The sequence below is a fragment of the Pezoporus flaviventris genome, unplaced genomic scaffold (assembly GCF_033815535.1).
Source record: "Pezoporus flaviventris isolate CSIRO_AGI_PZ_B2104156 unplaced genomic scaffold, CSIRO_AGI_Pfla_v1 ptg000001l, whole genome shotgun sequence".
Classification (NCBI taxonomy): Eukaryota; Metazoa; Chordata; class Aves; order Psittaciformes; family Psittacidae; genus Pezoporus; species Pezoporus flaviventris.
In genome coordinates this window covers 5,453,306-5,473,826 of record NW_026892549.1, presented here as the reverse complement: position 1 = coordinate 5,473,826, position 20,521 = coordinate 5,453,306, and the positions used below count along the sequence as shown (strand labels likewise).

The window sequence follows — 20,521 nt, the reverse complement described above, 5'->3', positions numbered from 1 at the left end:
TCTGGCTTCCCTCTTGTAACATCATGATTTAGTGCATAAATGAGGTATGACCAGTACTATGGTACTTGCAGTACTAGCCTAGTACTGTGCATGCCAGCACCTCCCCCTGGATATGGCCCATAGCTGTGTCCCAGTTATTTATTTGCTCTCCCTGAACATAGCCAATAAGTACTAAGGGCACAGGCTCTCTGTTCTAGCACTTAGGGAGAGCTGGATCTACAGTTATTTTGGTTTATGTTTGACAAAGCTATATTTAAGAATGCCCAACAAAAAAAAAAAAAAAAAACCCAACAGCCTTTGCATTTTTCAGTAATTTTTTTTTGGCTCCATCAAAAAGTCTGAGTGAATTTCCCTAGCACTCAGTAACATATGTAGCACCTTTAATGCTCAGCACAAACAAGACTACTATAAGCAGGGAGAGGGAAAAGAGACAGTAATGATCTTTGCTTCTATTTTAAACCTTTTAGAGACAGTTATTGGCTGTATTCAAAGACTCTATGGCTATATACATCCTAAAATGGGTTTGCTTTCAAAGATGCAACAATTTCATTTCTCCGTTAGGTTATGTGGTGGTTTGTTGTTGTGATCTGAGAAATGTTACATCACACTGTTCAACAGTGTAAGCTTCCACCTCAGAACAAAACATCTCCTTTTACTTATACTTGCTATCAGGAGTGCTATCAGGAGCATATTCATAGAGGATATGCTCAGCTCATGAACTTTTCTGGATTTGATTTCTGCGCCCAAATAAAAGATAAGGTTTCGGATGTGTTAATCCAGTTTGGAGAAAAATGGCTGTGTAACATTCATAGCTCTGTTGATGAGAAAGATACAGTACAGATCTGTATTAGATAGCATTGGCACTATGGACAAACAGAGCTGCCAGCAGGGAGAGAGCTTATACAACCCGCATCTTTACTGAATAAGCTTTGTTAGAGAATATTTACTTTATTGAAAGTATTAATTTGCCACACAAATGCAAATGGACTACAGCCTTTTAAAAGAAAATGGAGCTACTTTTCCTTTTAAGAAGAAAAATAAAATGCTTTGATAATAAGAAATCCTGTAAGCCAAGTTGATTTAAAAATTATATTCTCAAGTATGAACATGCAGTTAGTATGTACAAGAATTCCCTCACTTCAGCTTGCAGTGCTTTTTCAAGTTTGGCTTCCATGGAAATCACTGGAAGGTGATCTTGAGAACTGTAGTGCGATGCCATAATACTGTTTGAATTTTTCCCTAACACCAACTTTGGTCACATGTGGGGTTTTTTCCTTCTCATAAAGTAAGAACAAATTTTCCCTCACCTGTCACTGAAATTCTAATGTGGTTTGTGTGAACTTTATAATAGAAGCTTTGATTAGTACTCTGTCACAAATCTAGAGTTGTTTTTCTTTACCCACAGACTATTTACTTGGCTTGCATGTTTTCTATCAGCATCACCAAACTTCTGCTGCAGCCGTGTCTTCTGCTTTAAGTACTGTGTTGTGTGCACTGATGCAGTCGACAGTACTTTCTGTTCTACCATGCTGGCTCTGAGTTAGTCATTACCCTCTAAAAGACCAAGATGTATATCACTGTATAGTTTACAACTGGAATTACAGAGATGTTCATATTGTAAATTACAGTAAGATGCAGGCTACAGTGCAGGTAAATTGTAATTTTTCACAATGTGATGTTTCTATCAAAGGTTGGGTTGTTGTTTATTTATCAGTATAAAGGTTGGCATTTGTGTGGACCAATCTGCAGTGTCATTTTAAAACTTCAGCTTAAAAATGTCATAAGTATACATCAAATCATACATTTTGATGTATATTTGTCAGTGAAATTTGGGTGAAAACTATATACAGCCATTTTTGTATTTTTTCTATGTTGTGAAGAATAAAATTGTAATTTTATAAGTCTGATTCACTAAGATTATTATAAGTTAAATGTATTTTTTGTATATTTAGGAATCTAGTATTACCTGGAGCTCTGAAAGATTAAGCATAGACTTTTTATGCATGGTTGGAAGATATTTCTACTTGATAATTCAGTGAAATGGTTTGTATGCTAAAATACTTGTCCATGTTGTTGCCTTGTGAAATGGATTCTGTGCTCTCTGCCTGGATTTGGCCTACTGATCAGTGATACTAATTGCTATAATCCAAATAAAATAATTCTGAACAAAAGATGTTGTATTGTTACTGTTTAAAGAACAAAAGCAGATACTTCATGAATGCCAATTAGGGATGTGGTTTTATTCATTTGTATATAATGTGTACCTTGCAATTTGCAAGATTTTTTTGGCATATGTAACTTCTAAGCTGTTATGAATGCTGTGCTTTTCACTTTTAAAAGAGGCATTCATAACAGCATGTTAACTGACTGTGTCAACATTCAAACTTAAAACTTCCTGAAGGATCCTCTATAGAATGCAAGCTTTTTATTCTTTTGAGGTTATCTGAACTGTAGATAGTGATGGTTTTCTACAAAACCAAAATCATTTGAGTATTATATAGTGGAATGTTTAACTAATGCAACAGATACTTCAGAGTTCATTTACTAAATATAATATGTCTGCTACCACAGCAACATTCTTAGCATTAACACTTCCTTAGAGAGATTTAAATACTGTGTCTAGATGCCATTAATGCTCATAAATAACAAATAATAATCCTCTAATTGGAACTGAGTAGTAATTGCAGAGTGGGTTCTATTACTCTAGGCATATGCTTGTCATAAGATTGAACAACTACAGTGATTTTTTTTTTTGTTTGTTTGATTGCAGACAGGATGAAATAACGTTGTCATGCCCAGTTATCTGCACATGTCCAATGCATGACAACTGTGACTTAGCACTACTGTGTAATTAAAAACTTCTCTTTGAAATGTTATGCTGTGAAGAGTGGTGCTGAGCTGCATATGTGCCTTAGAATAACTGTTGATGATTATTTCTGTTTCCTCTTTGCATTTTGAAAACAGTATGTGTGGAAACAATTTTAGTTACCTAGGGTAACATTTAAAAGTCTGAAAAGCATAAGGATTCTGTGTTTGTAAGCAAATTAATCTCACAGTAGTACTTAAGGCTTATCTTAAAGCACTGGCAGTTCTTGATGTAAGACTTCAGGAAGGGTCTGTGCTGGTGTTCCGAGTTAAAAATAAAATTATGTGAATATCTGTGGTTCAGTTCTGTTTGATATGGACTGGGCATTTCTAGAGTTGGTTGGTTGATTCAAGCCACGCAACTGTCTGGAACTTCCAGTCAGTATTAAGTGGCTTTTACATTCTGCTTCCTGTCTCCTGTGGAAATACTTTTCCACATGTGTCAGAAGACTTCTCATACTACCTTGAAACAGTTGGAATTAAAAATGTGAGTGGAAAATTCCAACTCATTTAATACTGTTGGTCACTGATTTCCAGAATAATGCCTTCTTTTACAGATAGATTATAAAGCCCTTTTTTTGTCTTCAGAAATTAGTTGGAGCTTGTACTGTCAGAGATGTATTTTTCTCTTTGGTATGCTGATATTGATAATGTGCTACTATTAGGGAAAGAGATGCAACTGTCAATATTCTACCTTAATTTTTCTAGGGGTTTAATACCTAAATGCATATTCCATGATGTCCTGGGTTCAGGACACAACACATGATAAAAGCATAATTAACAATATTTAGAAACATTTCCATGTCTAGTTATACTTCCACAAACTCTGTCACAACAAGCTGCCTCTCTGTAGATTGAATGAATTTTGTATAGTTTGTATATAGAAACTTTGTATTACCTGGTACTACATAAGGATGTTGTTATCGGGAAATTCATTAGTGAAAGTTTTTGCAGAGATTCAGCTGAATTGTGAACACTGAATTGCATTTTGTCTTGGCTTTTTGGCTCCTGCTTCAGATGGTTTGCGGAAGATTATGCAGACTGTTAGTACTTACAAGTCTATGTTAAAAACTTTAATAGTGACATTTTCTAGTTTGAACACTTGAACTCACACAGTCATATTTGCCGTGTCATCTGGGGCACTAGCGTGGGTTTCTAGAGTTCACTCTAGAAACAGTGAGTGATATTCTGAAGAATATGTATATGTATAGGCATTCCAGGTACCTTTTCTAAAATTAGTTTTAAGTTGATGTCAATTTAAAAGTCAGGCCTTTGTTACTCATGTATCTAGCATGCCTACAAAAAATTTCGTGAGGAGGATATGTCGAAGTGGGAGGGCCTTCCAGTCAGCCTAACACTAGATTGCTTTTAGGAAGTCAGTTTGCCTTCTAGTCAAAGGTTTCTTCAAGTAAAATACAGCATCTTCACTTCCTGGGTAAGAAAAAGATGCTGACTGCTGGTCTTCTGTACTAAATGACAGTCAAGAAAAAGATGTGTTTTAAGAAGAGGAGAGGTACTGGATGATACAGAGCTACCATTGTGTTTCCCAAAGAATATTTGGAGGTTAACAACTTCCTTTCTTCCTTTGGTATCCAGTAGTTGAGTGTTTTTGGAGGGGGGAGGGTGGTGGTTGGGTTTGTTTTTTTTGTGGCTTTGTTTTGGGATTTGTATGTGTATGTGTGGTGGTTAGTTGTTTTTTTTTGTTTGTTTTTTATTTTGTTTTCTTTAAGGCAGAATAACAGTGCTTAATGGAAATGCTACAGTGTTTGTCTGGTGTGCTAATGACATGAAGTCCCTCTTACTCTCTACCAGGTGTTTGGAGAACTGGATGCACTGGCTTAGCTGCTGTGTTTTAGCTCTCTGTTCCTGTGCATAAACTACTCCTGGGAAAGTTACTGGTTTGAGTATTAAATGTATTTCCTTACTCAGCTTTTTGGTGCAATTTAAGTAAACAAAGTACTTTAACTGTTGTGAAGTTAGCAAACTGGAACCGTGGAAAAAGCTTTCTTACATCAGGAAGAAAATGGATGTGAAAATCAAAATAAAACATTGCTAGCTGGTTCACTTGGTGAGACTGGAAAAATAACAGTTGATGCTGTCCAAGCCCTACCAGAAGTAAGCTGTGCTATCTGAAGGTATTGAATTATTCTTTAAAAAATATTGTCAAATCAAATATGTGGAAGCATACGGGTGCATACAAACATGGGCCAGTTGTAAGCATTTGTGAGCCACTGTGCTCCAGGTTCCTGTTGACAATGTGATTGGGCCATAACTTGCCAGATTTTGAAAAAGTAATTGCTGATGGAAATACGTAAAACTACTGTATACCACTGGTTAAAAATCATGATTATTCTTACGTTTCAAACTGATACTTGTTCGCATAAGAAACTCTCACTGGAGTCCTATTATATGAATTCTTGATAATGAATATACAATATATTGCTGTTGAAGTTGTGTAACTCAATAACTTTTCAATAAAAATGTCTGGTTTTCTGTATTAAAGCCTGGCTTTCTCATGAAAAGAGGGTAGACAGTATTTTTTTTGTTTGGTTGGTTGGCTGGGGGGTCTGTGGTGGGTTTTTGTTTGTTTGTTTTTTGCTTTTCTGTGTTTTTTTGTTTTGGTTTTTTTTTTGGTTTTGTTTTTTTTTTTCTCACCCATATAGGTGTTCTTGACTGGGACTATGTTCACTAAAAGGTACTAATCAGATTTGAAAGAAGGGTGGAAGTGTCAGAGAAATTCCAACAACTTGTGTCTGTGCTTAGCTTCAGACCATCTACAGCATCTGCTAGTCTCATGTCAGTGAATATGGAAAGAGGTTAGATACAGAAAATACGATGAAAACATTTGAGACTAGGTTTTCCTGCACAGAATAGCACTTTTCTGTGCTTCCTCTTGTGGTTCCGTACATAATTAGGACAGTGTCAGTCCGTTTTTTTTCAGTCTAAATTTGATGGTCAAAGCCACCTGACTCTGGGCCCTGTCTTCAGCTGTCCTGAAGTTAGGCTTCCTGGTAGTGGATGCTGATGGGTTGCTGGTATGCTTGGTGCCTACTAGACACTTCCATTTTAGGTATGTCTGACCTTAAATGTTGGTGCCCTTTAACTGTTTGTGCTTGTACTGAAGATTAGTAATTTTGTAAGTGGAATTTAAGCCTAAGCCTCACTACAGCTTCTGTAAAGTGTTCGATAAACTAGCTTAAAACTGTATATGTGCCAAAAGCATAGTTGTTCTGCTTTGAGCTTCATACAGGCTGCAGGAGTCCACTTCGGACAAATATTTCAGTCATGCTAACATTGCTTTGTTATCTGCAGGTCAGCTGGCAAGGCTGAATACAGTATATATGGGCTACAGTTAACAGATGAGCTGCTGCATTCACAGTCTTTGTAAGGAACTGGAATCCTTGGCTACTTTTTTCTTATTGTGACAGGATTATGTGAAGTCCTGTGAATGACCAGGTGAATTATTTGTGTTAACGGTGAATTTCATAATGCAATCCTTCTGTATGGCATGTGTGCATATGATTGTGTTGCAGATCTGCATTCCAGCTCTAGCTTGTCCTAAACAGCATCAGAATGCAAATATTTTTAGTTCTGTATTTGGAGTGAATTGTTGTGAAAAAAATGATAAACCTGATTCAGTAAGCACCTTGTCTTGATAGGCTTCTGTGCACCCCTAAAAATCCTGAAAGTCATTGTGATGAGTCAAGCTGGTTTGGTTTGGGCTTTATTTTTAAAATGGCTGAGGTTTTGTGTTTTCACAGGTTTCTGATCATGTTTGGTTGTGTTCCTTGTGAATCATCAGATGAGAGGGGTAGAAAATTTGTAATAGCACCTTCTTCGGTTTCATTATTTGATGCCTCCTAGTTGGGATTCTTTTATTAGCTCTGGGTTTCAGAGGGCTGCTTTGGACTATGCGAAAATAGCCAGTGGAAGGACCAAGAGCCTGTTTATAAAACCTTCACCAATTTAGGGAGTATAGATAATTTAGAGTTCTGAATTAAATACTTGCATGAATCTTGTAGTGCACGAAGGCCATGAAAAGTGAAATTTGTGATGTGTGTTCTGATGTTATTCCCTGTTTTAAGTAAATAATGTGAAGAATGTTAATGTTTGTCTACTGCACCTGTTGTAATAATAATAAAGTAAAAAATGTTTTGATTCAGATTTATGAGGCTAGATCGGAAATCAGAATTTGTGTGAATTTGTGCATTGGAGAACTTCAGATTTGTGCTTCATTTGGCTCTCTGACTCTCACAGCTTCCTGAAGTATCTGGTGGAGTTGATACTCCAGTGATTTTGTGCTAGCATTATCTAATTTTTCCATGAATCTACTTCCATTTAGGTATTATTTTAACCAGAGAAATACTTTTTGAAAAAGAGAAGCCTAAAGAGGCAGGGTTCAATTTTCTGATACAGAATTTGATTATGATTGAAGGTATCTAATGGAATTTTGTTACCCTTCCTCCCCCTGCCTGCTCCCCCCGCACCCCCAGAAGAAAAAAAAAAAAAGCTTTTATGATTGGGTGAATGGACTTTGGGAAGGCCAGGCTAGAACAGAAGGTGGAACACTCGCATTTCTGGAAAAGAACTGTAAGTTTCTGTTTGACACTAGGTAGTCTTGTGGTTTTGTGTTTGATCTCTTGAACAGAACAATTAGGTATTCACATTTTGCATATGAAAATGTAAAGAACACTTGTGTTTACTAAGGTTAGAGTATAAATATAGAAGCTTCTCGCTTTTACAGTCACTCTTCAGAAACTAAGTTATGAAAGGAAAAGGTAACTACTATCTATAATTTAAGGATAAAGAGTATCACGCGGTAATAGTACACATGATGCTTACCTTTAAAACATTGTAAATTGTTAATTGGCAAGCTCCTTTTTTCAGAAAGAATGGATGATCTGAAAGAACACTATGTGAATAGTCTGTTGCTTTAAACGTGTTGGGAGCTGCTAGGGTATCCTCCCAAGCCCCCCGACCAGCCTAGCTAACCAAGTTACAGAACCTACCCTCCAGCAAGGCCATCTCGCAACAGTGTCAGCTGCAGGCATGAGCTGTAGTTTTTAAGTGGTAGAAAAAAAACTCCAACATCCAAAACCCTGTATTTGTATTTTAGCCTTAATTGCTGTGTTAGTAGTAGCTCTAATAATAGGTACCAAGGGTGGGAGACGTTTCTTTGGGGCTTTACTTTTCTGTGCTCACCGATGTTTTGACATCTGCCGCTTGATATGGTCGTTCCTGTCATCCTGAGGAGGAGGCGGTTACCCTTCCCCACCTTCCTCCAGGGAAAGCTGCCACACAAGAGCCCACAACGGCCTTGAAAATGAGGCAGAATGTGGAGATAACCCCTTAAGGCGGGCACGGCCAAAACCCAGCCGCTTTTGGGCGGGTGGGACGGGCAGCGGGGATGACCTCTCGGAAAGCGCTTCAGAGAGCGCCCTTAGGAGGCGCCAGCATCTGACGCTGGCGCTGAAGGAGTTAATGGCCGCTCGGAGGCTGCCCGCCCCTCGGCCGCGCGCATTGGCGAGCCGCCTGGCAGAGCTCACCAATGGCGAGGGGCGGCGGCAGGGTCCCGCCAATGGGGCTGGCGGGGGGCGGGGCGGGGGCTGGCGCGGCCGGCGCCCGGTTGAATGGGGAGTACAAAGAGGCGCGGGGCCGGGATGGGCTGCTGCCGCCGTCCCTCCGAGAGGTGCGCTCGGGGCCGCTGCTGCCTGTAGCCCAGCGCCGGCGCCGCTATCGCCCCGTTCCTCAGACAGCGAGAGGGAGGGAGCACCGAGCCCCGCCTTTCTATCGCTTTTTTTTTTTTTTTTTTTTCCCGTTTTTCTGTCCTTTCCTGTCAGATTTGCTCATTTCTCTCGTACCCCGGCACCCGCGGAAGAGGCGCTCCCGCCACCCGAAGGCACTGCGGCGTAGCGGGAACGATAGCTGGAGCGGCGGCGGCCGTGTGCATGAGCATCGCAGCTGCCGCCGGCCCTGTCTTGTCGCTGGGGCTCTGCCGCTGGGAGGCGAGGCAGGGGCTCCTCCGGTTGCCGCAGCCCACCCCGCTTCGTGCAACCCCCCCGCCGCGCCTAGGCCCCCCCCCCGCAGGGGATGCTCCTGCCGCTGCCTCTGGTTGCCGTGGCCCTGCGAGCCTGATCCTCTGTACCCGACCGGCCCACGGTGAAGCCGCCCGCCCGCCCTGCGCCCGGCCCCGAGCGGCGGGTGCCGGGCCGGCGCGGCGCGCTGCGATGCGGCTCCCCCGCGGCACTCGGGGCCGCCGCGGCTCGGCTGAGGACGAGCTGCCGTGAGGTGGGAGCGTCCCGGTCCCGGCGGTGCCGAGCTCGCTCGGGGGTGTCGAAGCACCCGGGGCCGACGATGGCGTCTGCCACCAAAGCGCTGCCCTGAGGGTCCCTCCGGGGAGACCCCGGCTCCTTGGGGCGCCGCCGCTCCGGAGGCTTTGGGGGCGTTTGCGGGTTTTGTCTTATTTTCTTTATATTTTTTTCCCTTTTCTCTCTTCTCTCCTTGCTGTCTCTTGGGGTTTTTTTTCCCAGCTGCTAGTCCCTTGTGTCTGCCCGGCGGTTGTCCTCTCTCTTGCTGCCCCTTCCCTCAGGGCATGTCCCGGTCGAACAGCATCAGCCCCCCGGGCTTCGGCGGCCCCGCGCCCTGGGCAGGCACCGAGCAGCACCGGTCAGCCTGGGGCGAAGCAGACGCCCGAGCCAATGGCTACTCCTACCCTCCGGCTCCCAACAGGTCCTCGGGCAAGAAGGCCTCTCGCATGTCGGGCAGGTGGAGGAGCGAGGAAGACTACGAGCCCCAGGCAAGCCGGAGCCGCGGGGAGAGCGGCTGCAGGATGATGAGCTTTAGGTCCAAATCTGCCTGGCAGGAGCATGGTGACGACAGCCGACGTCACCGTTCCCGCCACACGCCTGGTGGTGATTCCCCCTCTGCCCCCAACAATGCCAGCCCCCGACAGCTGGGGGAGCAAGGGGAGGTACGGCCCCGATCTGTGGAGCTGGGGCTGGAGGAGAGACGCATCAAGGCCAAGATTGAAGAGTTGGAGGAGGAGGACGGAGACGAGGGGGACTCCGAGGCGGCCTTCTCCATGGGCAGTTGTTGCAGCATCCTGTTGGAAATCTTCAGGTCTAAGAAGTTCCAGTCGGAGAAGCTGGAACGTCTCTATCAGCGCTACTTCTTCCGACTGAACCAGAGCAGCCTCACCATGCTCATGGCCGTGCTAGTGCTGGTCTGTATGGTCATGCTGATCTTTCATGCAGCACGCGGCCATTATGAGGTATCCTACGTCGTGGTGCTCTCTCTGGCCATCCTGCTGATGGTGGTGCTGTGCATGGTGTGCAACCGCAACAACTTCCACCAGGACCATATGTGGTTGGCGTGCTACTCTGTCATCCTGGTGATCCTGGCAGTGCAAGTGGTAGGGGTTCTGCTGGTGTGGCCCAGGAGTGCCTCAGAGGGCATCTGGTGGACTGTCTTCTTTATCTACAGCATCTACACACTGCTGCCGGTGCGGATGAGGGCCGCAGTCATCAGTGGAGTGGTTCTCTCTGCCATCCACCTGGCCATTTCCCTCAAGGTCAACGCAGAGGATAAGTTCCTCCTGAAGCAGGTATGTGAAACCCAACCGATCCGGGTGTTCACTTAGCAGCCCCCACCTGCCTGCCACGTTAAAGGATGAGGAAAGTGTGGCTGTCTTGGCTTCCACAGGCCTGCCTTATGGTGGAAGGCTGACGGAGCTTTCAGTTGAACCCCTAGGTTACCTGCTACTGGATGTTGTTGGGATGTTGTACAAAGTGGTGGCTAGCCTGTAATCTTGCTTTTTTTAAACAGCTGTGTTGTTTCGTCATTGCTGCTTTCCATTAAGGCTCTACATGTTTAAGAAATGTGCCTCACTGGTTTCCTGTGACCACTGCTCCAGCGCTGTCAGCTAGCCCTGCTAATACCCTTCAGTTGTATTTAATATAAACAGCTCTACACTAAGCACACCTGTGGAATGGTATCCTTGTGTGCTGCCCTGTTACTGAGAAATGTGAGGAAAGTCTTGCTATTTTTATTAGCTAGAGGTTATCCTTGTGTGCTGCTTCTGAGTCTGGGTTTGCTGTCAGCACAGTGCTTGCTTAGGTGTCAGAGAGTATACTCCATGGGAATGTGCAGTAAGCTTTTGGTTTAGCAGGAAGGTGTTTTGCTGGAAATATCTACAGTGAAGAAACCCAGAGCTCATATACAGCCAAAAAAAAAAAAAGAAAAGCTTAAAAAAAAAAGTATTAATGCAGATTATTGTTTAGCTGTGATATCATATTTAACTGGAGCAGTTCAGTTCACAGGAACAATAAGACTATTATTGAGTGCATTACAGTGCAATTTTTAATTACCATATCTGTATAAACAGCAGCAATACAAGGCGCCACTCGTCAAGCGAAGCAAGCAGCCTTGGGGCTCATGTGCTTTAAGCTTACCAGACACCTTGGGAATCAGGAAACCATTGACTTAAAATGTTGCAGCTATGTGTTAATCATCATCCTTCTGTTGAACAGGACTTGGAACAATTATGAGCCTGCTCCAAAGTCAGCCCTGATGCTTGTCTGTAACTGGGATGGTTTATTAAAATCAGTCCTATCACTAATAGAAAATAAAGTCTTGTGCTTACAGTGCCTGCTGTGAGTCTTCCGAGTTGGTTTAAGCTTTACCTAATGCAGGATCAGGAAAAGTTGCAGGGCTTAAATAAAACTTCAGTGGGATGCGGCTGTCACTGCTCTGCTCTACAAAATAGCTCATGAAATTACTTTTTTCTCGCCCCTGCCCAGTTAAGCCTGCTTGGATAGTTTCTGGCTTTGTTCTTCGTTTGTTACAGATATTTTTATAAACAGTACATGGCATATTTTTCTTAGGCTTGATATAAATGGCTTTTTGTGCACTTCCAGCCAAGCATACGCTGTGAGCAGGACAGTTGCTATTTTTCTGCCTGACTTGGAAAAGTTTGCTAAGGGCCTTAGCTCCTCCTTGTCCTGCAAAGCCTTGTGCGTGCTCTTAACTTTACAAACTGTGACTTGTCCTACTGAATTCAGTGTGTTTGAGGGTGTTTTCTTGTGTATGAAAGCAAAGTTCATCATGATTGTGCCCAGAAGACATCAATCTGTTACAAGCAAAGTTGGAGGATGCTAGCAAGTGCATAAAATATTGTTATGCTGGAAAGTATGGTAACTGTATTGTAATGGGAAGGAACCTAAATCCCAAAGGCCAAATGATTGACTCGGTAAAGAATTTGGGGTAGTTACAGTTCCCTCTCTTTCCAAATGCAGCAGGGTTATTTGTAAGAGGTTGGACTTGTGTATAAATGTGCACTTGTCAAAGGTAAAAGCACGGGCAGTAGGTGATGGCACAGTATGCACAAATCTGTGCATTATATGGTTGCTTTCCCTTTCATAGTAGCACTGGGTTTTGCTGTAATTTGACAATATATGCTCAGTTAATGAGGAATATCTTTAGAGTATTCTCTCCTATTTTTTCAAAGGCTGAGTGTCTCTCCATATTGCCATTTATTTTTCCTACTAACACCAAATGCTGATCTCTATCTTGCTGTGGTCTACATTGGCATAGCTCTTGCTGAATTCAGTGGGGTTGTACAAGGCCAAGAATGAGATTCCTTGCACATTTGCGTATGAACATGAGCTGCTATCTCTGGCTGCCTGATAGAAAAATCTATGTCTGCCGAGCACATCACCTCACAGCTATTCACAGGCCTTCCTCACTGAGGCTGTATCTCGTTGCCGTGGAAATCTGTTGCGTTCAGCTCTATCCCACTGATGCAATCAAGCCCCGTTTTCCCCCCTTAAACTACTAAGGGTAAAGGCAGACGGAAACCAGATCAATTGAGAAGAAGGGGTTAAGTTGTTTTCAGTGACTTCACACTGGCAGTCACATTAGCCTGGGTTTTGTGGAGCAGGAGTGGATGTGAATGTATTTGTGACTATGTGACCAGATGGTTCGTTATCCACGGCAGTCGCAGAAGAAAGGCTAGTTAGGATGTGTATACCCTTTTCTCAATTTTAATGATATTTTAAACATAATACTTACACAGGTAGTTCTTTGTGCAGGCTTTCTTCTTTTAATCTTCACCCAGTAGTTTCTAAGTCAGGAAAAATCATATACTCTTGTTATGATGCACTAACATTCAAAGCTGGCTGACTCTTGCGTAGACTTCTGAGTACTTTTATGAGGCTCACAAGCCTGTTAAAAACTTTCCTGCTTCTCTTTCTCAAGAGGCTGAAATTCTTAGTTGTATGTCCCTTTGGGGAGAAAGGCTTCATGAAAGGATTAAGGCAGTCCAATATTTCTGAATCAGTAAGGTGACATAAGTAAAGGTAGCTGTGATTTTCAGTCTTAGCTAGGTGTTTGCTACCTGGACCATTCTGGAGTCTGTCTTTTGAAAGAGTGCCCTGAGCACCCCTAGCAAAAGCAGCAGGTATATTTGGTACTTCTACAAATCTGATCAGGTAGAGGCAATGACCTTGGCTTCTTGAATTGATTTTTGATTAAAACAAAAATGCTAATTAATACAAATCACTGCATTATAGTCGCAAGTTATCCAGTGATAAGGGAGGGAAGAAAAAGAAATCACGTGTTTGAGAATTGCCTCACATCCAAAGCTTGCTGTTGGAAACAGAACACATTTAATGTATGACACTCTACCAGCTACAAATCTTGATTTCTTGAAGGGTTGTTTTGTGTACCTATGTGTTAATCCTAGAGGGACTGATTTTGGGTTTACTGGGGAGAAGATGGCTGCATTTGTCTTCAGGTTTGTGTCTTTGTGTTATTCTGGAGCAGTTTGGATTGCCATTATGTTTCAATGCACACAAGTCTATGTCTTTCTCTCTTTGTGTGTATGTCTCTTTTTAGGCCAGCCTTTTCCACGTGTTGGTTTTGCTATACTTTCTGGCTCTGAAAATACATTCAGCTCCAGGATGCGTATAAGAAGCTTTTTATGCGTGAGTTAGACTATCTTAATACTTAGCTGAGAAAGACATATACCATTTATCAATAAACTGTCTTGCATTCACAATAAAGATGTTACTAAGATGAAACAAACTACCTAGCTAACCCACTAACTTGTACAGACACATGGCAAGAACTTCCAGTGGGTTGCAGATGCTTAACTGAAGTCATGTGAGTAGACTAGCTGCCCTCAGTGCAGATGGTCTTGAGTAAGCACTGGCATTTTTGTAAGACTAGGGGCTAAGGGACAGGGAGTTTCACAACAGAGTTACTGGGCTCTGAATCAGCCTTTAAAAGGGATGGGGATTGTGTGCGGGAGTGGGTGGAGGACCAGGGGTAAGGGATAAGAATGCCATATACAAACATCAAACAAAACCCTGGACTGAGGTTAGATTTACTCCTGGCTTCCCATCCAAACCTGTTTTATTCTAATTTTCTGAGGTTCCTTGTTCAAGGATACAGTTAAGCCTTTGTAGTTTATTAACTTGGTGTGAGTGGGTGACTGTTAAGGTACCATGAAAACAGAAAATTTGGGAAAATAAATACTTATTTTTTTGCCTTGTGTTAATAACCTTATCGAAAGGGAAACTGAAATGCTGTGATCTCTTTCCTCCCCAAATACTGCTGCAAACCTTCTGCAAAGGATCTCTGATAGCACAGTTCTGAACAGCTAGCCCAGCACATGGCTCTTTTTTATGACTCAAGGCTCCTGATGTTGAGCTCCTTTCTTGCTCCCTTTCTATATGGCTCCATCATAACATTACATTAGTACTCTTCATCCTTCACATCTGAGAACTGTGTGAAGATTGGCTTTTCTCCCTGGCAGTCCACATTAATGGTACATGATTGATCTGCAGCCGCACGGTAGCACTCCCAAAAGTCTAGCATTTCAGTTTAACTATTTCTTGGAAGATGTTGGTACGAAAACCTGGGTAGTCTCTTTTTGCTTTCCCTAAATAAGCTGTCACTTTAGCAGGCCTAAAACCAACTTATTACTGCAATAGGATGTCAACTTGAATCTTGCGAATATCATTTAGCAGCTTTTAAAGATGCTTTTTAGATGCAATTTAAATGGCATTCAATGAGAAGCTAGTCATATAGCAGGAGTAGTACTGTACGTTCCATCTCAGCCTCACTGCTTAAGATACGTAGGTGATGAACTGATTTTGAGACTAGCACGTTTTCAGAGGTGCGTTATTCAAGTCACTGTATTGCGCTTTCATTGTCTTCAAATGGTCTTTATTCATAACAAAATAAAGATGATGTTAGAAATAAGGAAGATTTTACCTGAAATGCAGGTAGATCTGTGTCACTTTTTTCAGGGTTGTTTGTTGCCTATCTTACTTTTGTCCACCTGGAAAACATATTTAAGTAATGTTCATTTAGGATGTGATTTTGGGGCACTCAGCCACATAGGACCAGATACCGTGTGCCTCAAACAGCACTTAATGTTCTGTTCTGCATAAACATTGATATCAGTAGAGCTCTTGTATAGTAATATGTGCTCCAGCACTGCTAACAACTGAGGAATCTGCCCGAGTAGCAGTTTGACTGAAGTTAGTAAAAATTGATGATTTGCAGTCTTGTGTCTGGGGAATGGGGGCAAATGCCAACCTGAAATATTCAGTAACTGTTCCGTTGATAGTTGCCTCCCTAGTGTAATTCTGTAAAAGAGATAATTAATTAAATCCCTGAGGTATTGTCTATCAATTAGTCCTTGGTAGGAATATTGTTTGTATCTCTTGGGAATGCATGTGTTGCTTGGGGTTTAGGAAGGTGCATCTGTTTTTCTTATCTCCTAAATTATTCTATGATCTGGCCACCTTCTGATCTCCTTCACTTGCTTTATCCTCCTTCCCACCACCCTGCATTAGTTTGATATTTCACTGTAATATTTCCTGGTATAAAAAAAGGTTAGTGTAATAGTGTTTAAGTGCTGTGCATCTGATTTCCTCGCATTCCTGGATTCTTAATAGGTTCATTGTCTCAGTAAACTGACCCATTTGACTAATTTCTCTCAGCCTTGTGGAGGCAATTGAAGTCATATAGCTGGCTTGGAAATCAGTGAATTTAAGATGAAACCTAATGGGGATAATATAGGTGCATTGCTCTGCCAGATGCACTAATTCTAGCAAAAGGCTTGTCCTTCTATGCATGTTTTATGGCACACTTGAAAAGGCAGGGTTGTTAATTCTGCTTATTTCTGGAGAGGGGCAGGTATTTCAGCAAAAGTTGGGATTCATTGAGATGCATGAGGCAGAAGGATAGCTATCCATGCCCTAATCTGACAAAGCACTTGTGACTTGTCCTTCAATGTCCTGGGCTAAATTACTTGGTTTGATATTGTGACCCCGCTCCTCTGTCAGAGACCTGTCCAAGGCAGGGCATATTACATATATGTCTTCTATGACTAACAGCATTGAGATGATTTATAAACCTGAATGGCACTGAAAACAAAATGTTGATTATCCTAGAGCTAAGGGCTCAGTGGAACTGGTCGTGCCCTCTCAGAGCCTGACTGGCTCAGCACTCCCTAAATGCCCTTCTGCTCCAAGTTTGCTGTTGCTTGGACAGTGCTGCCAAGGTCCAGGGTGGAAGAGGACTGGGACTCTGCCCAGCTGGAATGTGAACTTTGGGCACCAGACTGTTCTCCAAATGCATTCAGTTTGTGTTTGATTGGCTAATCTTTCAGTCATGCACCATACTCCCCTCGCTGTCTTTTAAGACAATTGGAACAATTGCTAACTTTTTAGCCATTGCGGTAGTTGGAATAGTTACAGTGTTCTGGGAATAGCTGGTTTTGTCTTCATATTTTAGTACTTAGTGGATATTACTCTCCTTTTCTAACCGAACTAAAAGAACTTTTCTTCTGTCTTGATAGAAGTGGTAATGAAAAATCTCCAGCAGCAGCTGAAACACTGAGAGGTAAAAATTGAAATGATTTTGACAGCAGCTTCCATGTGTGTGGTAAAGTGGTTCACCCTGTAACTGGTGGTAGCTTCTGAGAACCTGTGCTTTGAAAAGTTCATGTCTTTTTAATTATTATTTATTTATTTTATTTATTTTAATTTTTTATTTTCTTTTTTCTTTCCTTCGCAGGTGGGTGCGGTTCAGAGAAAATACCCACTTTTGTTTGGGGAGGTAGAATACAGGGCTCCAGGTTTCACTAGCCTTGGGCAAGCTTTATCTTCCCATCTGTCTTATGCTGTAGGATTTACGTGGCACCTTGCTCAGGTACCCGGAAAACGCAGCGCAGAGGGAGCTGGAATGCACCGGAGTCTCTCCCGAGCCTTCCAGCTGCTACATGATTTCAAAATGTGTTACTTTTTTTTTTTTTTTTTTTTTATGCAGCCCAGAGGGTAGGACCCTGGGAAAGTGTGTGCAGGGAATGGCTTCTGGGAAGTGAGTGGGCTCTTGTGTAACTGCTGTGTGACTTTTTCATCTCCTGTGAGTCCTGTGTTTTGATGTGGGATATACTTGGTGTTAGCTCCTTCCCTCCTTGTGAAGTCTAGCCTGGTGATCTGAATTTGTGATATCTTGCATCCAAAGGATGCTCTTTCTTCTTTTTGTTTTGACAGTGATGATACTTAAAAAAAGTTTTTGTCTTTACCTGAGATGTGTTCTGCTGCTGCCAGAAACTTAATTTGATTCATTATTATGGAGTCCTCAGGCTACATAAAAAACCCAAGGGGAAATCTCATGTGAATGAAAAAACACAACCCCAAAGACATTAAAAAGGATAATTTAGCTATGAGGGGGTGTGAGAAAAAGACAAGAATTTTAATGTTTGTCTCCTGAGCTCCGAAGTGTTCTCACCTTGTCATAGGAAAATTTGAAGCTTCTAGTACTTAATAAGATTACACATAAAATGGCTGTTAGGCCGAGGCAAGAGTCAAAATGCTTTTTAGGACTTGCAACTAAGGTAAACTTGATAGTTTATGATGGTGAAAAGTCTTCCAGGTTCATTGCTGGGAGGTACAGGAATGGCATCGTTTAACAGAGCTGCAGGAGAATTTAGCATGCAATGGTCATCTTCTGACACTTGGAGAAATGGACTGAGCACAATTTAAAGCTCTTGCCTTTTGCTTTCAACCTTGCATTTAAACATGCAGAAAGTCCTTATCCCAGCAGAAGCCTGATAGTTAGACAAGCTTGTGAAATGGTTCAGCCAGAGATGGTCTTTTTTGCACCACAGTGATGATGAATTTACATGTGGTAACAAACCCCACAGTTTAAGAATTCATGGACAGAGTTGGCGTTGCCAATAGTATTGCTTCTAGTGCCAGGCTGGCCTCACTGATACCGAGCAGGATTTTTGTTACAGCATGCATTATAAAAAGTTTCATTGTATTGTCAGGCTTTGTTCTGCAAATAAAATATCTTTATGTACTTTTTTCTTCATATTTGTAAGTCACTAATGCAATTATGATGTATCCTTACTCTCTTCTCCAGATATCATCAACACAAATAATGTTTATGTGTTTAAGATGTTATCCAGACTGTCTGTAGTAACAGAACAGTGTTGAGCAAATCCAGTGTGCACTGCATGGTCATCATTTGTGGCTTCTCCTTCTTCATAGCAGCACAAATATCAGAAGAGAAGTGTATTTCAAAGCACCTTCAATCTTACCCTGATTTTGTTTTTAACTCCCCTAGCTAAACTGTTTCTTCTGCAGTTTGAGTGTTGAGTTTTCAAATTAAATATTAAACTTCCTTTACTTTTCAGGAAGAGTTTTACACATCCATGCAAGACCCATAAAAATTTTTAGTGTGAATTTGGCCTTTGTGGTACTGCTGTGCTTGGCTATCATCTTCCCTTTTCCTGGGAAACTTTGCTTTTGGGAGGTTGAGTTGAGGACTAAAGCTGCTCTGCAAATTTTACATACGCATTCCACTACTATCAGAGTACATCTTTGCAGACTGTAAAAAAAGGACTGTGCTGATGCAACAGAGGAGGAATATAAATGAAGAAAGGTTTGTGTTTCTTTTTTTCTCTCCTTGTCCCCCCACCCCCAGTTAGAAATTGATCTCTCAAAGCATCAATTTGTGCAAACTGTTTATTCCTTAAGTGTGTTTGCAGCTTGTGTAAAACACTGTTTCATTTCACAGTCAAAAGAAAAGGCTATGGCATTGCTTGCAAGAATCTGTCACAAAACATTGCTAATGCAGACAGGTCCCTAGCTGTATTTTCCCTTCCAGAAAAAGCCATGACTTCTTCCCTTTATTCCCTGCTCTAGACTAAACGCTACAAACACTGATCTCTGTGTCCTTCAAACTCTGAAAACTGAATTCTTAGAGCTAGCGATATGGTAAGGGACTACTCAAATCAGTATTTCTAAAAACAGTAATTTGCTGGTCAGCCCACAGATGACAAAGCTACTTAGACATGCTTGCTGAGTGATGAACTCTTTCCGTTTGCTGGGACGTACCCAACGGCAGCTTTGTGTGTATTCTTGCTTAATGTGTGGGCATTTATGCACAGAATTGTACAAATGGGTGGCCATGGGATATGTTATTAATGAAGATGTTTCCAACTGAATGGGATTTTTTTTTTTCTTGGGCAGGTCGTTACTAGTAATCTAAAGGAAGACAGGAAGAAATGCTCTGTGGTACTAAGAAAGGAAGGTACTCTACAGTGTGGAGGGTGACTGTGTAATTAAAATGTCAGTCTCACTCATGCTAAAAGCTAACTGTAGGCTTTCAAACCATTAAACATGAAGTAGGTTACTAGTGTGGGAACTGCTGTTGTGTGGTGAACTCTGGGTCTTGAGGCCAGGAAGGATGATTGAGCTTGTTTAGCACTACTCGTTCAACAATTCTTCTCTTGATTTCTTCTGTTCTCAGGGTATGGAGGAAAAAAAAAGTTTAAATGCTGAATTGTACAGTATTTGTCGGTTGAAAAAGCAATCTGCAGTGATTTCTGAACTGAAGGTGGACTGAACCAGTACTTTTTTCGTTTCCCCTCTTAGTAAGACAGGATTGTAACACCCTGTGATGGAAGATGTCAGGAGCATTTCCTGCTCAAGATGGCCACATCTACTTAAAACATAACACAAATGGTCTTGTTAGTTTGTGAAGGGGCTCTGACATCATGCCCAGATTTCTGACTGGGTAATTATGTTTTTTCCTTTAAAACTGATGTTGGATATGGCATTTTTCTTTGCTCCATTTCTATTTTGGACTTTTTAGCAATACACCACCAAATAACTGCTGTGTATACATGGGGTTTACTATCATATCTGAGAGATTTGCAAGGCTGTTGACAAGCCAGAAGAATGAGGGAATACAGCTCAGGCTTCTACCTTCTTAGTTGTGTTGGTGTGCTGAAGCAAGCATCACACCTTTGATATAATAGATTCACTGATAACATTTGAAAGCTACACAACCAGAGATGGTACAGATAAAGGATACTTCCAGAGGTCAGCTATACCATCCCACTGAAGCAAGACAAGACCATGTCAGCCTAAACAATTTGTGACAGGTACTAATCACAGATCCACCTGAAATACACCCTCCTTTGTATATGTGCTCTTTGGGGTCACAAAGATACTGATGTGCTTTCTTGTTTAGTTGTTTGTTTGTTTGTTTTTTAACCAAACAAGCAAGTAGAGCCCTAGGTGTACATAAGATAGTAAAAATGTGATGTTCATGACTACAGCTGTCTTAG

The 20,521-nt window shown here is 41.9% G+C and overlaps 1 protein-coding gene across 1 annotated transcript in view; it reads left to right on the top strand.

Annotated features, from left to right (window-relative positions):
- The first annotated feature begins 9,309 nt into the window (after positions 1–9,309).
- ADCY5 (adenylate cyclase 5) overlaps positions 9,310–20,521 on the top strand; it is a 222,598-nt gene continuing 211,386 nt past the window's right edge. Inside the window, exon 1 of the mRNA XM_061469330.1 lies at positions 9,310–10,468. Within this exon, the coding sequence (XP_061325314.1) occupies positions 9,458–10,468 (1,011 nt within the window). The 5' untranslated portion in view covers positions 9,310–9,457. The remainder of the gene's footprint in view (positions 10,469–20,521) is intronic.